This window comes from Erithacus rubecula (assembly GCF_903797595.1).
Source record: "Erithacus rubecula genome assembly, chromosome: 2".
In the NCBI taxonomy this organism is placed as follows: Eukaryota; Metazoa; Chordata; class Aves; order Passeriformes; family Muscicapidae; genus Erithacus; species Erithacus rubecula.
The window spans coordinates 27,236,631-27,251,823 of NC_136685.1; the positions used below are offsets into that span (position 1 = coordinate 27,236,631).

At 35.4% G+C, this 15,193-nt stretch overlaps 1 protein-coding gene across 6 annotated transcripts in view; it reads left to right on the top strand.

Moving 5' to 3' along the window:
* The window catches only part of ADGRB3 (adhesion G protein-coupled receptor B3), a 436,843-nt gene that overhangs the window by 183,690 nt on the left and 237,960 nt on the right, over positions 1-15,193 (top strand). For all 6 annotated transcript variants that reach the window (XM_079298882.1, XM_079298884.1, XM_079298880.1 and 3 more), the window contains 5 exons: positions 3,203-3,367; positions 6,173-6,337; positions 7,135-7,299; positions 13,775-13,876; positions 14,429-14,535. In XM_079298882.1, coding sequence (XP_079155008.1) covers positions 3,203-3,367; positions 6,173-6,337; positions 7,135-7,299; positions 13,775-13,876; positions 14,429-14,535 — 704 coding nt within the window. The remainder of the gene's footprint in view (positions 1-3,202; positions 3,368-6,172; positions 6,338-7,134; positions 7,300-13,774; positions 13,877-14,428; positions 14,536-15,193) is intronic.

Sequence of the window (15,193 nt, forward strand, 5' to 3'; positions counted from 1 at the left end):
ACAGCAGTTGTGTGTTGTGAACACTGTGGGTGTTCACTTCAACATGATTAGGTTCAGAGTGGCAGAGAGATGGGAAAGATGCTTTGCAGTAATCCAAACTTGTTGTGCTAGCAATGTTTTTGACAGAGAAGCTGGCAATAATCTGAATATTTTTGTCCCAAATAATGAATCTTGCATCTGAAACTGTGTTATAGAAAACAGTAACTCCTCTGCGGGCCAGCTCTCCATCTGGTGTAATTTGGCATAGCTCATCTGGCTATAATTCATCAGATGCTATAGGGGATTTTTTTGCATTTAGAAAATAGTGTTAAAGAAAGAAGATGTAAATAAAATACCAGAAAGAAAACTCGGGAGTAAGTAACTTTAAATTAAAATGTTATTTTACAGATAATCTGGATAATACTGGGCAATTCAGTAATTCATTGTTTTAGTGTTACGCCTATTCCATCCTTGACTTGATTATCAGAATACTGGTTTCAGATATAAAAGTCTAAAAAAGCAAGAAGGTGCTGTGAAATTTTTACTTAATGAGATAAAATTTGTCATGGAAGATGATTTTTGGCACAAGCTAATTTAAACCACAAACAGATAGAAGCTGCTTTCAGTCCACCCAAAATGAAACACTTTGTTTTGGCTTATGTTTAGTTCCAAAATCACATAAGAATTGTACTGTGTTGCTACTAGCATGCAGTCACATCTTGCCAGAAGAAATATGCATCCAAATATATACTGCTTAAAGACAGTACCTTTAAAGAGCCTTTCAGCACGTTTGGTTGTTTGTTTTTTTGTTTTTTTTTTTTTAAAAACAAATAACTTAGAACATTTTGACAGCATAGAATCAAAATTCCAAATTAGGCAATAGGCTTAATTAGGCTTATATGTGCCCTGAAAAGCCTTACTCTATGTCTACATAGAGTCAAGACCTTTGCAATTTATTAGTTTTCTAGAGAATAATTTTTTAGGATTTGGATTTTGTTTAGCTAAGTTTTATACTTTTTAAAATTCTCATTGCATCTGAACATTTTAATCAACCATTGTGGTATCAGGAGATGAAATTATGTCATTTTTATTACTGGTTATTGTATGGAATCTGATTTGAAAAACTGTTTTCTCCTTAATTATGCTCATATGATAAAAACTGGGAATCTTAGAGATATGTCTGGATTTGTAATCTAACACTTTGCCAACAAGAAAAAAAACAACATTTGGATTATATATCTAAATCAAAACAGCTGTAGAATTATAGTACCTATTGAGAACAAATGAAACAAAAAGAGTTATGTGCAGGTATAGTCATAAATTTACTATTTTTAGAAGTGCTAGACTTTCTGGTTTTGACAAAAAATGTCACAATTAATCAAGGTTTCTAAACTAACTAGACTAAAATCTGTCACTTTGGCATTAATTTGGACTGTTCTTGATGGTTAATTTTTTTTATATATAAAACAGATGGATGTGATATTTAGAGTGAGATAATAAGGATGTAGGATATGGTCTTTTTGACCACTTTTACGTGACCAAATGAAAACCTTTCATCAACTGAGCTGTTGTCCAGTGGGTTAAAATCTTCCCTGAATAAATTTTGACATTTTCTGCCAGGTACAATTTCTCAGAAGTTAACTAACAAACTTTTTATCTCAACATAGTGTCTGAAATGACAATTTTTATAACTTTTAATGAAAGGCAATAGAACTTACCTACTTGCTGAATTCCCCTTGATCTAACTGATGAATTTGTGATAATATGCCAAGGAACTGAATGTCCTTCCACAGCCTTGCAACTGAATTTCACCTCAGGAAATGTTATTCTGATTCCTACAAGAAAAGGGTTGTATTTGTAGAAACTGGGCAGGTGATACATGCCTTCAGGGCAAAGGAAACCTATATATGAGGAGTTCTTTCACAGTGATGAAAAAAAAGTGAGGACAAAACAGAAAATCTATTTCTTCTAATGTTGTGAATCATTATCACTGATCCACTCAGATGTTATACACAGTTTGCCCCTCCAGACACCCTTCAAACAGACAGGGCTTCAGAAACAGAATTATGTGGTACTGAGTGAGATGTTCAGTCCGGATACCAATTATTTAGATTTCTCTTAAATGCTTAACATTACTGCAATTCTCCTACCTAAATTCCTGTTCTCACATTGAGTAATTTAAATTTGTGCAACTGTTCTTATTTAAGCAGAAGAAAAATAGGTAAAGTTTGCTTTGCAATATTATTCAATTTATACAGAACTGTTTTATGAATGTATGTGTAGAGAACTTCCTGAAAATTTCACTTAATTTTTATATGAAGGGTTGCATATGGTATGTAAGCACACATGGATATTGTATATTAGTTTGTCCTCTAGAAGGAAATGCTTAAAGTAGAGAAGGATTTATCTTCTATGATTCCTTATATTAATACTATCAAATCTTGTATATAAAAATAGTGGTATAAGTTTGTAATTTATTGAGAACTCTGAAGGTATTTGCTGTTTGTTGAATGAATGTTTTTCCAAGAGTAAATCATGTATTACAGTCTGTTAAATCAATGAATATGTTCATGTAAGGAAATGGTACATATATCTTTTACTTATGTGGTCTTGGAACTTTTGAGGAAGATGATCAAGCACATAATATGATAATCTGATAAGCTACTGTCATATTTCTGATAGAATTTTAACAACTGAAAAAACTTTAAGATTACTGCCAATTTGTGATATTGACATAGTAATAAATTACTGCATTTATTGCAATAATTTCAAAAGAGAGTTTAATTTTGATTGCTGCTCGATTTTAGAGTTGCCTTGATACAGAAAGCATATGCCTGATTTTCACAAAATCTCCTGCCTCCTGAGAATCAGAGCTATTAAACATACCAAGTCCGAGACCAAAGATCGTAACTAACTTCTGAAAAGGAAAGTCATCTTGCATAAAACGGTCAAAGAAGAGAAACTGTGATAGTGAGATTAGTTTAAAGATTAAAGAAAATGTTTCAAAGTATATTTCTAAATATACTTTAAAGAAAATGTAATTATTTTAAAATTAACTAAGTTTTTAAAAGTATGTGTTTTCATATGATAAAGCTTACCTATGTACTGATTTCCTTGAAGGTGGAAAAATACCTCCTGTTTGAATTATTGATCTTGTTTATTTTGAAATCCTTTTGTTACTTGTGTATCTGTTTCTGGTTAAAATCTGTGTGGTTTGTTGCAGTACATGGCGTTTGGGAGGAATGGTCACCTTGGAGTTTGTGTTCATTCACATGTGGTCGAGGCCAAAGAACTAGGACAAGGTCATGTATACCTCCCCAGTATGGGGGAAGATCATGTGATGGACCTGAAACACAGCACAAACCTTGCAATATTGCACTCTGCCCTGGTGAGCTCATATGGCAACTCTCTGCTTTGTTACAGTGCATTCAATGTGGGTTGTTTGTGATTTCTTTTATAACCCTTTGCACACAGGGGAAAAAAAACAAACATTATCCAAAGTGACTACTTTGAGCAATATTGTTCATAATTCTGACTGTAGTGGTTAAGGTATATAATCAGGATGGCAACTGTTCAAGACAGATGTAAACAATGTTCAGTTTCTTTGAAGTACTCTCTCTATAGGGCACAGTATGTTGTGTAGGAAATATTGATCAGGATGGGTCTCAGAGAGCCAAAAGGCAAACAACTTCCTGAGTGTGGCTTAAAGGGAGACATTCAGAGGTCACTTAGTTTGCGTCCACCATACCTGTATTAATTATGTTGGCTTAGAGATTCACTGAAATTATTTACTCATCATATGACAAGCATATTTGTGAAACCATAATATTTAAATTGCTAATTTATTCAAAATTTATATTATTTACATGTGTACAGACAGAAAGGCTCACACAAGCTAGGACATTATTTGAATCCCTGCTATGTTCTAGTAGTACAGATTTTAGGTGCCTCATTTCTGGTAGTTATGTGCTAAAACAATTCTTTAAAATTGCCTCTAACCAAATAAACAATGCAGAGACATCATGTTAAACTGTCCATCCACTAAAATTAAAGCTTAATAAAAAAATACTCTTTCAAAATTGATTTTAACTTTTGGTCTTTAGATGGTTATTAATTTAGACTTTTTTCAAAATGTATGTACATATAATGCATCCAATTTGCTTCAGTATTGGGAAGAAAAACAAAAGATATTACACGCAATCTGTCAAAATAAACAATTATTTGAGAACTTTGGATTTTGAACCATCATTTGTACCTAAATGAAGCACTTCTATACTGTTACATTTAAAAGTAACAGCTTAAATCTGCTCAATATTAAGATTTGCTGCAATTTGCATTTTCAAGTCATTAAGGGAATCTTCACGTTGAATTCTCTATTTTTACGGGTATTTCTGAAGTAGAAAACTCACATGCTTTTTTCTCCTAAAGATAAATAAGAGAGATGTATGAAATATATATGAGAAGCCACGAAATGAGTTTTCTCCAAAGACAGTATAATAATTGATTTGATCTTTCCTACCCTAAATAATACTATATAGCAACAAATAAAACTGAAGAGGGTGCATTGAAATGTAATTTCCATAATGTTTTCCTCTTCACATAAACCTTTTATGATTAGTGAGGAGAACTAGCATCCATGTTTGGAAAGATTTCCATTTCCTTCTGAATAAATTATCAGGGCGCAGCTTCATAGCTTCAGAGGCATCTGCATTGAGAACTGGTTCACAACCAGGCATTACATAGAATATTTAATACAGAACTTTAGGGAAAAGCCTCGAAAAATCTCTTCCTTTAATTCACTGGTGCTGAGATCCTGGGCCCAGGATATGGATAGTATCTTTGAAATGTTCTGTTGTTAATGTCTGACATTAGCAAAATAGTTTACTTCCATTATTGACTGAACAATGATGCAACCATACAGAACAGTATGTTTAATCACTAAAAGATTCTGCTTTCTATTTTAGATATTAACACCATCAGCTTAGGGAGCTGCTATTCCAACTCCCCTGTAGAAGAATCCTGAAAACAGGGTTTGGCAAGTGCACCAAGTGAAATTCCTTGTTTGGAGTTGTGGTGCTTATATAGCACTAGTAGTTATAGAACCAGGTTTTCAAGGATGAGTATTAATCAAAATTATCTTAGAACCTACATTTTGAGATTATATATAACTGCAGGGGCAATGAGGAACTGATGATTGCTGCAATCTCTATGAATGCAGGGTCCTGAATTAGCACAATTCATCATAACACGTTTCATAATGCTTGCCTGTTTTTAAACATACTGTCTAGTCCTATTATTATGGACCATATAATTTTTAACTTGTACGGAGGCATAATTGCTTTATGTTTTTCATTGTCTTGATTTTTAATATTTTCATTTACCTCAAGAAGCTTTTTGGTATACAAAATTATTAATAACACCCATTAACCTTTACTCAGGAGAATATTCATCCCAACTCAAGTGCATGAGCAAATACAAATTACTAAATACAGAGCCATTTCCACCATTTCCATTTTGTTCAGGCATTTAACTTGACAAATTCAGAGAGGATTATGCAATATGCAAACACAACAGCGGATCTGATAATGAGGGAAGGAAGGCAGGCGGTTTGTGTCCTGAAAAATTTTATCTCAAAAAGAATGTTGAGGAACTGGGATTATTTACCTTTCAGGGAGTATGAATCATAAAAATATATTCAGAATTGTGAATGCACAGAAGAGATACTGCATGTGAGGCAAAGTGGTAACTCCTGTTTTTCCTTTTCCTGTTCAACTAAAGACATCTAGTTTCACCGTCAGGACCAGTAACTTCATAATCTGACCTGTCTGAACAATCTCTTATAAATCACTCCAGAGGGCTCAGGGTTTATTTACATGATACAAGAACGGCCCTGACTTCTGCCTAAAAAGACCAGTCTTTTTTATAAGGCCTTATTTTTAATAAGATCCTTCAAACCACACGTGCTCAACATCGTTATTTATCCTTTTTTATATCAATGTACAGTTAGAGGAGATGGGATGCTCTTTACTTGAAGAGAAAGGAGGGCAGTTTTGTATTAGCTGAAAGCAGCTCGTAGGTTGTTTTCTGTATTTGATTGCCATGAGGCAGGCTGGGCCCGGCCCGAGGGCTGCGGCGCCCGCCCGGCTGCGCTGGTAACTCTGCTGTGTCCCTCTCTTTTGTGGCGCCGCGGCAGTGGACGGACAGTGGCAGGAGTGGAGCCCGTGGAGCCAGTGCTCGGTGACCTGCTCCAATGGCACCCAGCAGCGGAGCAGGCAGTGCACGGCGGCGGCCCACGGCGGCTCCGAGTGCCGCGGGCCCTGGGCCGAGAGCCGCGAGTGCCACAACCCCGAGTGCACCGGTGAGTGGGGAAGCGGCGAGCGGCCCGGGCGGCTCCAGGGCTGGGGCTGGGCTGCGAGGGGCAGAGCCGAAACAAACCGCACACGGAGCTCCGTGTCAATGACAGTAACACCCCATTGAGGGTGGCAGAGCACTGAGCAGGCTGCCCAGGGAGGTTGTGGAGTCTGGAGAGATCCAGAACCCTCCTGGAGGTGCTCCTGTGTCACCTGCTCTAGGTGACCCTGCCCTGGCAGGAGTGCTGGACGAGATGATCTCCAGAGATCCCTTACAACCCTCACAGTTCTGTGATTCTGCAAGTCCTGGGACCTCATTCTTACTTAATGATAGAAAAAGCTGAAGAATGATGCCCTGAAAGGCTTCATGAAGGCTGCACATCACCTTTTTTGTTTTATTGCTGTTTGAAGGACATACTGCAGTTTTAGGCAGATATTTTTTTGAAGCCTAAAGAACTTAAGTTTTTCATGAACCTGGAAAGTGAATATGTATGAACTGATTCCCTTTTGTACTGAGACTACTTCATGATCCTATGACAGTACAAAAGCAACCTTCCAGGTTGTGTAGATTCTATATGGACTTACCTTTAAAGCTTCATTTGCTTTATCAAAGCATGTAAAAATCAAGATCTTAAAATATCACATGCAAAAATGTTTCTACTTAATCTCTTTTAAGTGTACTTAGGCATATTGTAAATGAATATTGTTATAGCACAACAGCACTCTGCAAATAAATTTTTAGAAAGAGTAATTCCCCATTATGACTGTAATGATATCACCACTGTAATTGCATTTTTCCAAACAGCAAATGGCCAATGGAACCAGTGGGGCCACTGGAGTGGCTGCTCCAAATCCTGTGACGGTGGCTGGGAGAGGCGGATAAGGATCTGTCAAGGTGCTGCTGTCACTGGGCAGCAGTGTGAAGGAGCTGGGGAGGAAGTGAGACGGTGCAGTGAGCAGAGGTGTCCTGGTGAGATGAAAATATATTTGCTGGTATTATTTGCACTACAATATGGTTTAATTCAATGGGCGTCTTTAGGAAAGACAAGATCAATGTCTGTAGGGTAATAGCCATAAAGAGCCATATCTGGCTTTGCTTTAGACAAGTCACTGCCAATTAGCCCTATTAGACATATAAGCAATGCATCATGTTTTGAATAAAGTAAAATACCATAGTAAAAATAGTTATCATTAAAAAAAAAATTATTGCCGAGGAATGCCTATAGTATCTGGAGCATGAACTATTTGCTGTAGAAAATCTCTTTGAATGCACTGTATCTGCGAATATCAGGGCTGGTTTTGTAATTTGGAATTCCTTTTATCCAGTGTACAAGTGACATCTCTAATACATTTGGGGTAAATTCCAGTACAGTAAAAATAAGGGATAAAGTGAGCCTTACCATAGTGTAGAGAATGAATGAATGAATGAAAGAATATGCGAGCAACATTTTATAAAAAGGAAAGTAATTTTAGAAGAAAGACACATCTTTCTATTATTAAACATTAATATAATGCTTAAATACCACTTTTTTAATATAACGCTTTCTATAACTTTTTACTTTGCCCTCCCAACAGATTTAAGTCTTTCCCACTAAAAGCTAATAAAAGTGTACTTTTGAGCTTCTTTGAAAATGATGAATAAAGAAGAATATCTGGTGAACCAGAGAGTATTTATCATAAACACACATTGTCCTAAACTAAAGGAATACATTGTTGGATAGGTGAAAGATAAAAAATAAGGTGTCAGTAGGGTAGGATGTTTTAGCCATCCACTTGGGAAATTATGTGATCTAACTGCAAGCCAGGAAGTAGCAAAAATTCAATCTAGCAATCTGACTTCTGGACATTTTGCTGGCTGTGTTCTCTGGTAGTCAGAGAAACACTTAAATGGCAGGGATGCTTTGGGTCAGGAAATGAGAAATTTATCAGATGTGAATTTTATGTTATCAAGCCCATATTTTTCATAGGCAGTGTGTTTATCCCTTGACAGACATCAAAGAACAGTTTTCAAGGTATTTGTAGTACAGTAGAACAATTAATCTCATTGCATTTGAAGAACAACAAAAAGACTATTTGTAGTTAGAAAGTTATAACACTATGCTCTAGAAGTTAACTGAATTTAACTTGCTTTTCAAATTATCTCTTTAATTTTAATAAAAATTTTATTTTTTGAAAGGTAGTAAAAATAGTGCTTGCATTGGATTCCCAAGCAAACTAATTTCCACAGGTAATGTAGACTTCCCCTATAAAAGCACAACACTAATAGAAGATTAATATGAATCTTCTCAATAAGCAGTCAGATGAATTAGATGCTGCTTATAAAACCATTCTTGAAATAATTTGCTTTTGTATATTTAAAAGTAAAACCATACTGCTGCAGTCCAATTTTCAAAGGTTGCCACCTGCTGTTAATAAAATATTTTACAGATGTATTTACAAGTCAAATGCACATAGAGCTTTATTTGCCATTTGGTGAATTTATTTATTTACTTAATTAATTCCAGATTAGATTTAGTGTGCTTATACAAACTATAACCTAAAGCACCTTTTAACAAGCTATGCTTGTGCAGACTATTAGACATGAATTACAGATTTTTTACCTCTAGACTGACATTTACTGAAATAGTCTCAGATTTCAATGCAGAAAATGTATAATTACCAAAATTTTATAAAATTATACACAGATTTACATTCTGTAAACAAGAAGAAAATTTGGAAAGTACTATACAGAGTTGTTCAAAGTATAGGCAAAATTTATTGTTTGTATGTTATTCTTCCTAGCCCTCAAATAACTCAGAAAAGCTATTTTTGTCTCACAGGTTTCTTGTTCTATGTAAGCCACTGAAAAATGTGGGAAACTACAATGTCAATCCTTATTCTTGAATTAGCATTGCTTTGCATAAAACAAGATCCTCAGTTGTGTAGAACCACATAATATTTTTGTTAAAGGTATGAAGCTGCACCTGCTTGTAACACCCAGAGTCTATAGATTTAAAAAAAAGTTACATTATAACTGCTTTAAACTGTGTAACAAAAGGCTAATAAAGCCTTTTTCTGTTACAGTGACTGATGTTAATAAGGTGCTTTGCAAATAGAGCTATTTACTTGATAACTGAAAATCTTGCCTGGACATTCTGTAATTTGAATTCTGAGTTATCTGAATATTGTACAAAATTTTCTGTGTAGATTCTCAGTGATTCCCTTCAAATGGCTGGAGCAGGGACTGAGTTACTTTCAGCAGCATTAAGAGAGACAGGCACAGAAGCACTGTCTGTGAGGTGGGGGTCCAAATGATGCAGAGTCCCCAGGCTGGTGCAAAGGAGAGCTGCTTTATTCCAAAAATCTGTCCTTTTTAAGCAATTAACCAGTTACCAGCTACATACTTTTAAATCATAACAAACAGTTCAACCAACCACCATACACCACAATGTGAACACGTGTTGGTTACATAAGTTGTTTTTCTGCCTCTAATTCAGCCAAGTCACTTTCTCATAGTCCTTTTCTGCTTAGCCAAAGTAACAGGTCTGAGCCATGATTTTCCAAGGTCTTCCCTTTGTAAAGTTTTACCTATATGCAGCAACTATCTGAATTTTGGTTTCTCAAAAAGCCTGGTTTCTGAACAAATTTTGAGTGTCATTCTTTGTGGTTTCTTTTTATTTACAGCTATAAATTTTAAAACTGTTGTCTTTTTCCTTCTATTTTGTAATAATCTGAAAGATCTGAAGATCTTTTGGGTTCAGTTATTGCTGCTTTGTTGCATCCCTAATGTAAATTTCAGTCCTGGTAGGTCAACAGTATTCTGATCTCAAAATATTTTTCTGTGAAGGTAACTTCAGAAAATTGGAAACAAATCAGAGAAGGTGAAAAAAACTATAGTTGGTAAGTGGCTAGTGACTCAGGAGTCATGGCAGAAAACTTACAGAAGATAAATGAACACTGTGTCTGTCCCATAAGAATAATGGAGACAGCTGGGGAACAAAAGAAATTGCATCTGATAAGGAGTTACAAGTCAAGATGATCAGAAACTTGTGGAAGAATGTGTAAGAGAAATAAGGCAATTTCCATGAAATGTGTCAGTAAAAATGAAGAGATGGGAGAACCAAAACCAAAGTGCAGCAGTATACAGGATAGGCTTCTGTAAATTTATTTTCATAAAAATAGGACTATGTTTTTATGACAGCTTTAAGAGTATGTCATGCTTCAACAATACAGTATTGGTTCACAGAAATACCTAATTTCCTAATAGTTAAGTCTATATTAACGCTATACATGTTTCCAATATGAATTTTTTACCTGGATTTTGCTCAAAAAAGATTCTCAGCATTTTTCTTATAAGGATATTTTCAGTAGCATAAGCCCTAATATGGGAGCACTTTAGACCAATGTAAAACTGAAAACAATGCTAGACTATCTTGTTAGTTAACAGAAAGACAAGAGTGCACAACAACCAAAGACTAGCTAGTCATTTGCCACAAATGGTATAAGATTTTTTCACAGCTGTATTAGATAGATAAGCTAGAATAGAAGGAAGAAGTTTCAAATTATATTCATCTAAATAATAAAATTAAACCTTTGGGGGCTTTTTGTCTCTGATTGCAACACTATTCTATAAGACATCCAAAAGCTTTTTTCCTATTGCCTTTGTTTATGATAATTTTGCCAGGGGCATTGCATTAGGATTCAAGAGAGGAGCTGTAGTTCTACCATCATTTGAGCTGCTGTGTGCTGTAAGCTAACTTGCCTCACCCTTTTGTTACCCTTTCCCATATTGGTTATTTGCCCATGTAGATGATGAGCTCTGTGAGGCTGCATGTGTTTCTCTTGCTTTGTGTGTACTGAGCTTCCATTGATCCCAGTTGGGTTGGTTGCCTCTGGGAGTTGCACATGCTATCTCCAGTAATGTCAGAAGAAGACTGTGCTTCTAAACCATTGACTTTGTTGAATATTTGTGTTCAGGGGGGATGAATTCAGGCCTACCATCACAGGGGTGGGTGTAACATACATGCTCTGTGTGGAAAGAAGCTGCTGATTCACATCATGACTGAAAGAGGCCTGCCTTTTATTTGCCAATGATAGTAGATTTTACCTCAGTGTTTTCTGTTTCCTTCTAAATTCTAGTAGTTCTCTATGATTTTGTACAGTAAACTCATATTCATCTGTGAGTGTGTTATGAATTAATTGTTCCATAGTTACAGAAATTCTTGAACTGGTTTCAGTTGAAGCCTCAGGTTCAACAGGACTTTTTAACTCAGATATGATACCACTCCAGTGTGAAGATAATGCCTCCATAAGCGACACAGGTTGCAGCCTCACAGATGCTTTAATGTGGGTGGATGCCTGATGAGTAAGCTTTGCCAGATAGGTTTTAGCTTTGAGAAGAAGGAGTTTGTTTTTATCCACAGCATTCCTGGATCCTTGTTTGAGGCATTAAAAGGCCAAGAGTCAACCAGAGACCAGGAAAAGGTCTTTTCCTGGGCTAAGCGAAGTTCCAGCGATTCCCACACCTTTTTCTTAATAACGCCATGTCTTGGGAGTGCCTTCTCCTTTGAACACAACACACAAGTGCACTGTTTATCTCTGGCACTAGGTTAAAGTTTCAATATAATCTTGAGTTCTGAAAACTTTAATTCAAAAGCACACTAGTACCCTTCCAAGTGGATAGGAAATCTCTGATGCATGTATATACTTTTTCCCAGCAAAAACCTCACATTTAGCATTCAGTATGTGGAGGTAAGAAGAGTTTTAGTTCTGAGAACTAGTGCCTAAAGTGGTGATTAGTGAATACAACACGTTTGAAATGGCCACAGCTGCATAGCAAATATAGTTCAAATATAGAGAGCTCTAAGCTCTAGCAAATTTATGTAATTTATAATATTACCTCCTTATTATGTTAATTTACGCTCCTCAAAACAGAACATTTCGTTTGTTTATAAGGTCATAATAGAATGGTAATTGCTTTTGCTTATGTCACCAGATGGCTTATGTTTATCAAAATCTGGTTTTTCCCAGTGTAACACTGTCCTGATGCACTCGCTCTGTGGCATATCTGAAGCAGGGCTAGTATTCTAGATAACTGACTTTCTTTGGGTTTTGCCATTAATGGTTCTCTTGCTTTTTTAGCTACACCAACTGTCTTGATTTATGATTCAGGAATGCTGATGGTGAGGCAAATTTAGCAAGCAATTTTTCTGCCCAACTGTGATTCATATTAGTATTACTGAGCCATCTGCTAGGTATTCTTTGTCCTCTACAAAGAGAGGGTACAGCTTTGTGCAAAAGTCTACTCAGTTCCCTTGCTCACACTTCCGTCAGCAGAAGTACAAAACAGGGATGATGGACGATTTTATGGGTTGGATAATGGGATGGGCAAAATCTGTAGTCTGTTCCTGCCTCTGCTAGAGATTTCCCGTGCAACCATGAGTGAATCATTGAATTGCTTTCTGCCTTATCACACCATCTGCTAGAATGAATTTCCTTTCTGTTTTCTTTTTCTTGTTTTGTAACCACTTTGCTGTAATACAGCAGGGTTACATTATTTTTTTTTAAATACATATAATAATAAACAATTACTGATTCTCTCTGTTGAACTTGGAGTGAATTAGATTTTAGTAACTAATATGTCATTGATGTGAGTTGTGAGATGACTTGAGCCAGATGTTTTCTGTGCTAATCTAATTTACTCAAAAATCATAAACTAGAATCAACACTAGCATATAAAGAGCAAAAAGAATCTGTAGTTGTGACCATAAATAAAATAAGCATGAAGCACTTTGCTGAAGTTTATTTTTCCCCATGTTCTGTTAGTACAAAATTGTGACAATATTTTTCCCTTTAAATGGTGTTGCAATAACCAGTAAAAGGTTATTTTGCTTTATAGACACTCATCCCCACATTATTGACTATACTTTCTTAATTACCAACTTGTACTGAAACACATTTCAGAGAAATAACTGGGTTTTATAATAACCTTCAGAATATACAGCTCTCGTTAAGCACCTTTGCATGTTTCATGTTTCAGCTGTCTTTTCAGAACTGATTCTTTCACATAAAGATTCAATTTTAGAAAAATCTTTACAAATTTTAGTTTACGATTAGCATTATAACTTATCGCAGTTTGAGTCTCATCATCTTCTGACAGTTTCTTAGTGTTATTGATCAAAATAGAGGAGCAAGGAAAGATTGAAACCTATTAACATTGTAACTACAACCTAAAAATGTGCTTGCTTGCTGGGGAAAATAAAGCCATGGGTTATATGAAATAAATACCATCACAAAGACAGATATGCAAAATTTTAGGCTTCTCATTCTTGCTCTTCAAACTTAGAATTAACCCAAGTTATGTTAACATACACATCTCAGGAAAAAGTAGGATGGAATTGAACACTTATTTTTCTGATGCAAAATATCTTAATGTTTCTATTTAAATTCTCATTTATAAATGACAGCACCTTATGAAATATGTCCTGAAGACTATTTGATGTCAATGGTGTGGAAAAGAACCCCAGCTGGGGACATGGCGTTCAATCGATGTCCTCTCAATGCCACAGGTACAGTACTATGAAATCTTATGATGATGAATAAGAGGAGAAATATTTTGCTTTGTGTCCTAGATAAATTATTACTAGACTAATGTAAATATGCATATATGTGAATATATCTGTATAAACCTCACATATTTACTTGTGCATATGCATGCAAATATACACACATGCATATGCTGTCTCTTACAGCTTACATACATGCGTGGGTGTGTGGTGTATGAACATGTATCTGTATATATACATATGCATACACATACATATGAGCATTATAGCCACAGAGAAAAAGCTGACAATAAGCCAGTTTGACTGGATCTATAAGGCAAAGTGATGAAAATGAGGGAAAACATAAAATCTTTTTAATTAAGAAAACACTGCTATAGAGCAATCAAGTAAACATTGAGATGTGTTTCAGGATCTTATGTTACTCTCTATATACCAATGATCATTGCATGAAATTGTCCCTGTATGTTCTTTTCAAATAGGATGGAATATAGATTAAATAAGGTTTATTCTCTCAGGTTGCTCTCACTTATTTTCTGTCCTCTTTGTGTCTTACAGGCACCACTAGCAGACGCTGCTCTCTCAGTGTTCATGGAGTGGCCTTTTGGGAACAACCAAGCTTTGCTAGATGCATATCAAACGAGTACAGACACTTGCAGCATTCAGTAGGTGCAAAGTCAGCTTTAGTACTTGCTCTGTTTATTCATTACTAATTATTGGCATAAAAAGAAACTTACTTATTTACTCTTAGGTTTCTGCTAAGCAATACCAAGAGGAAAACATTAGAGAAAGAGTAATTTATGTTAATGGATAGTATTTTGATCTTGTATAATGCTGGTGTTTGTGAAATAAGCCTTGTCTTACTGTAGAAGTGGAAAAATGAAGCATATTCCCTTCTTTCATGTCCACTGTGTGAAATTTTATATAGGGCTCAGAGGCAAGACATATTTTATATTATTAGAAAATGAGATGTGAATGAATGAGATTTACTGGAAGAACAACTTGCTGAGAATTTTTAATACTGTGATTTCTTTAATTGCAGAGCAGGAAGCCAGGAATATTTCTTTTTTACTATCAAATTTAGAATTTCATCTTTGAATGTAACAATAGGAAATGATTATAGGGTAAATCTATTGCAGTGTCTTGGAAAAGCTAAAGTAATTCTAGACTAAGAAATACTATGTGAGTTTTTTTCAAAAAGCCTAAAAAAAAGTTTCTTTGCAAAGCATAGGCATTATACAATAATGTACTGCCTAAACATGATTATATGGATTCCTGTAATGCATTATGTATATTGCTTTCTAAATATGTTACCAGGGTGTA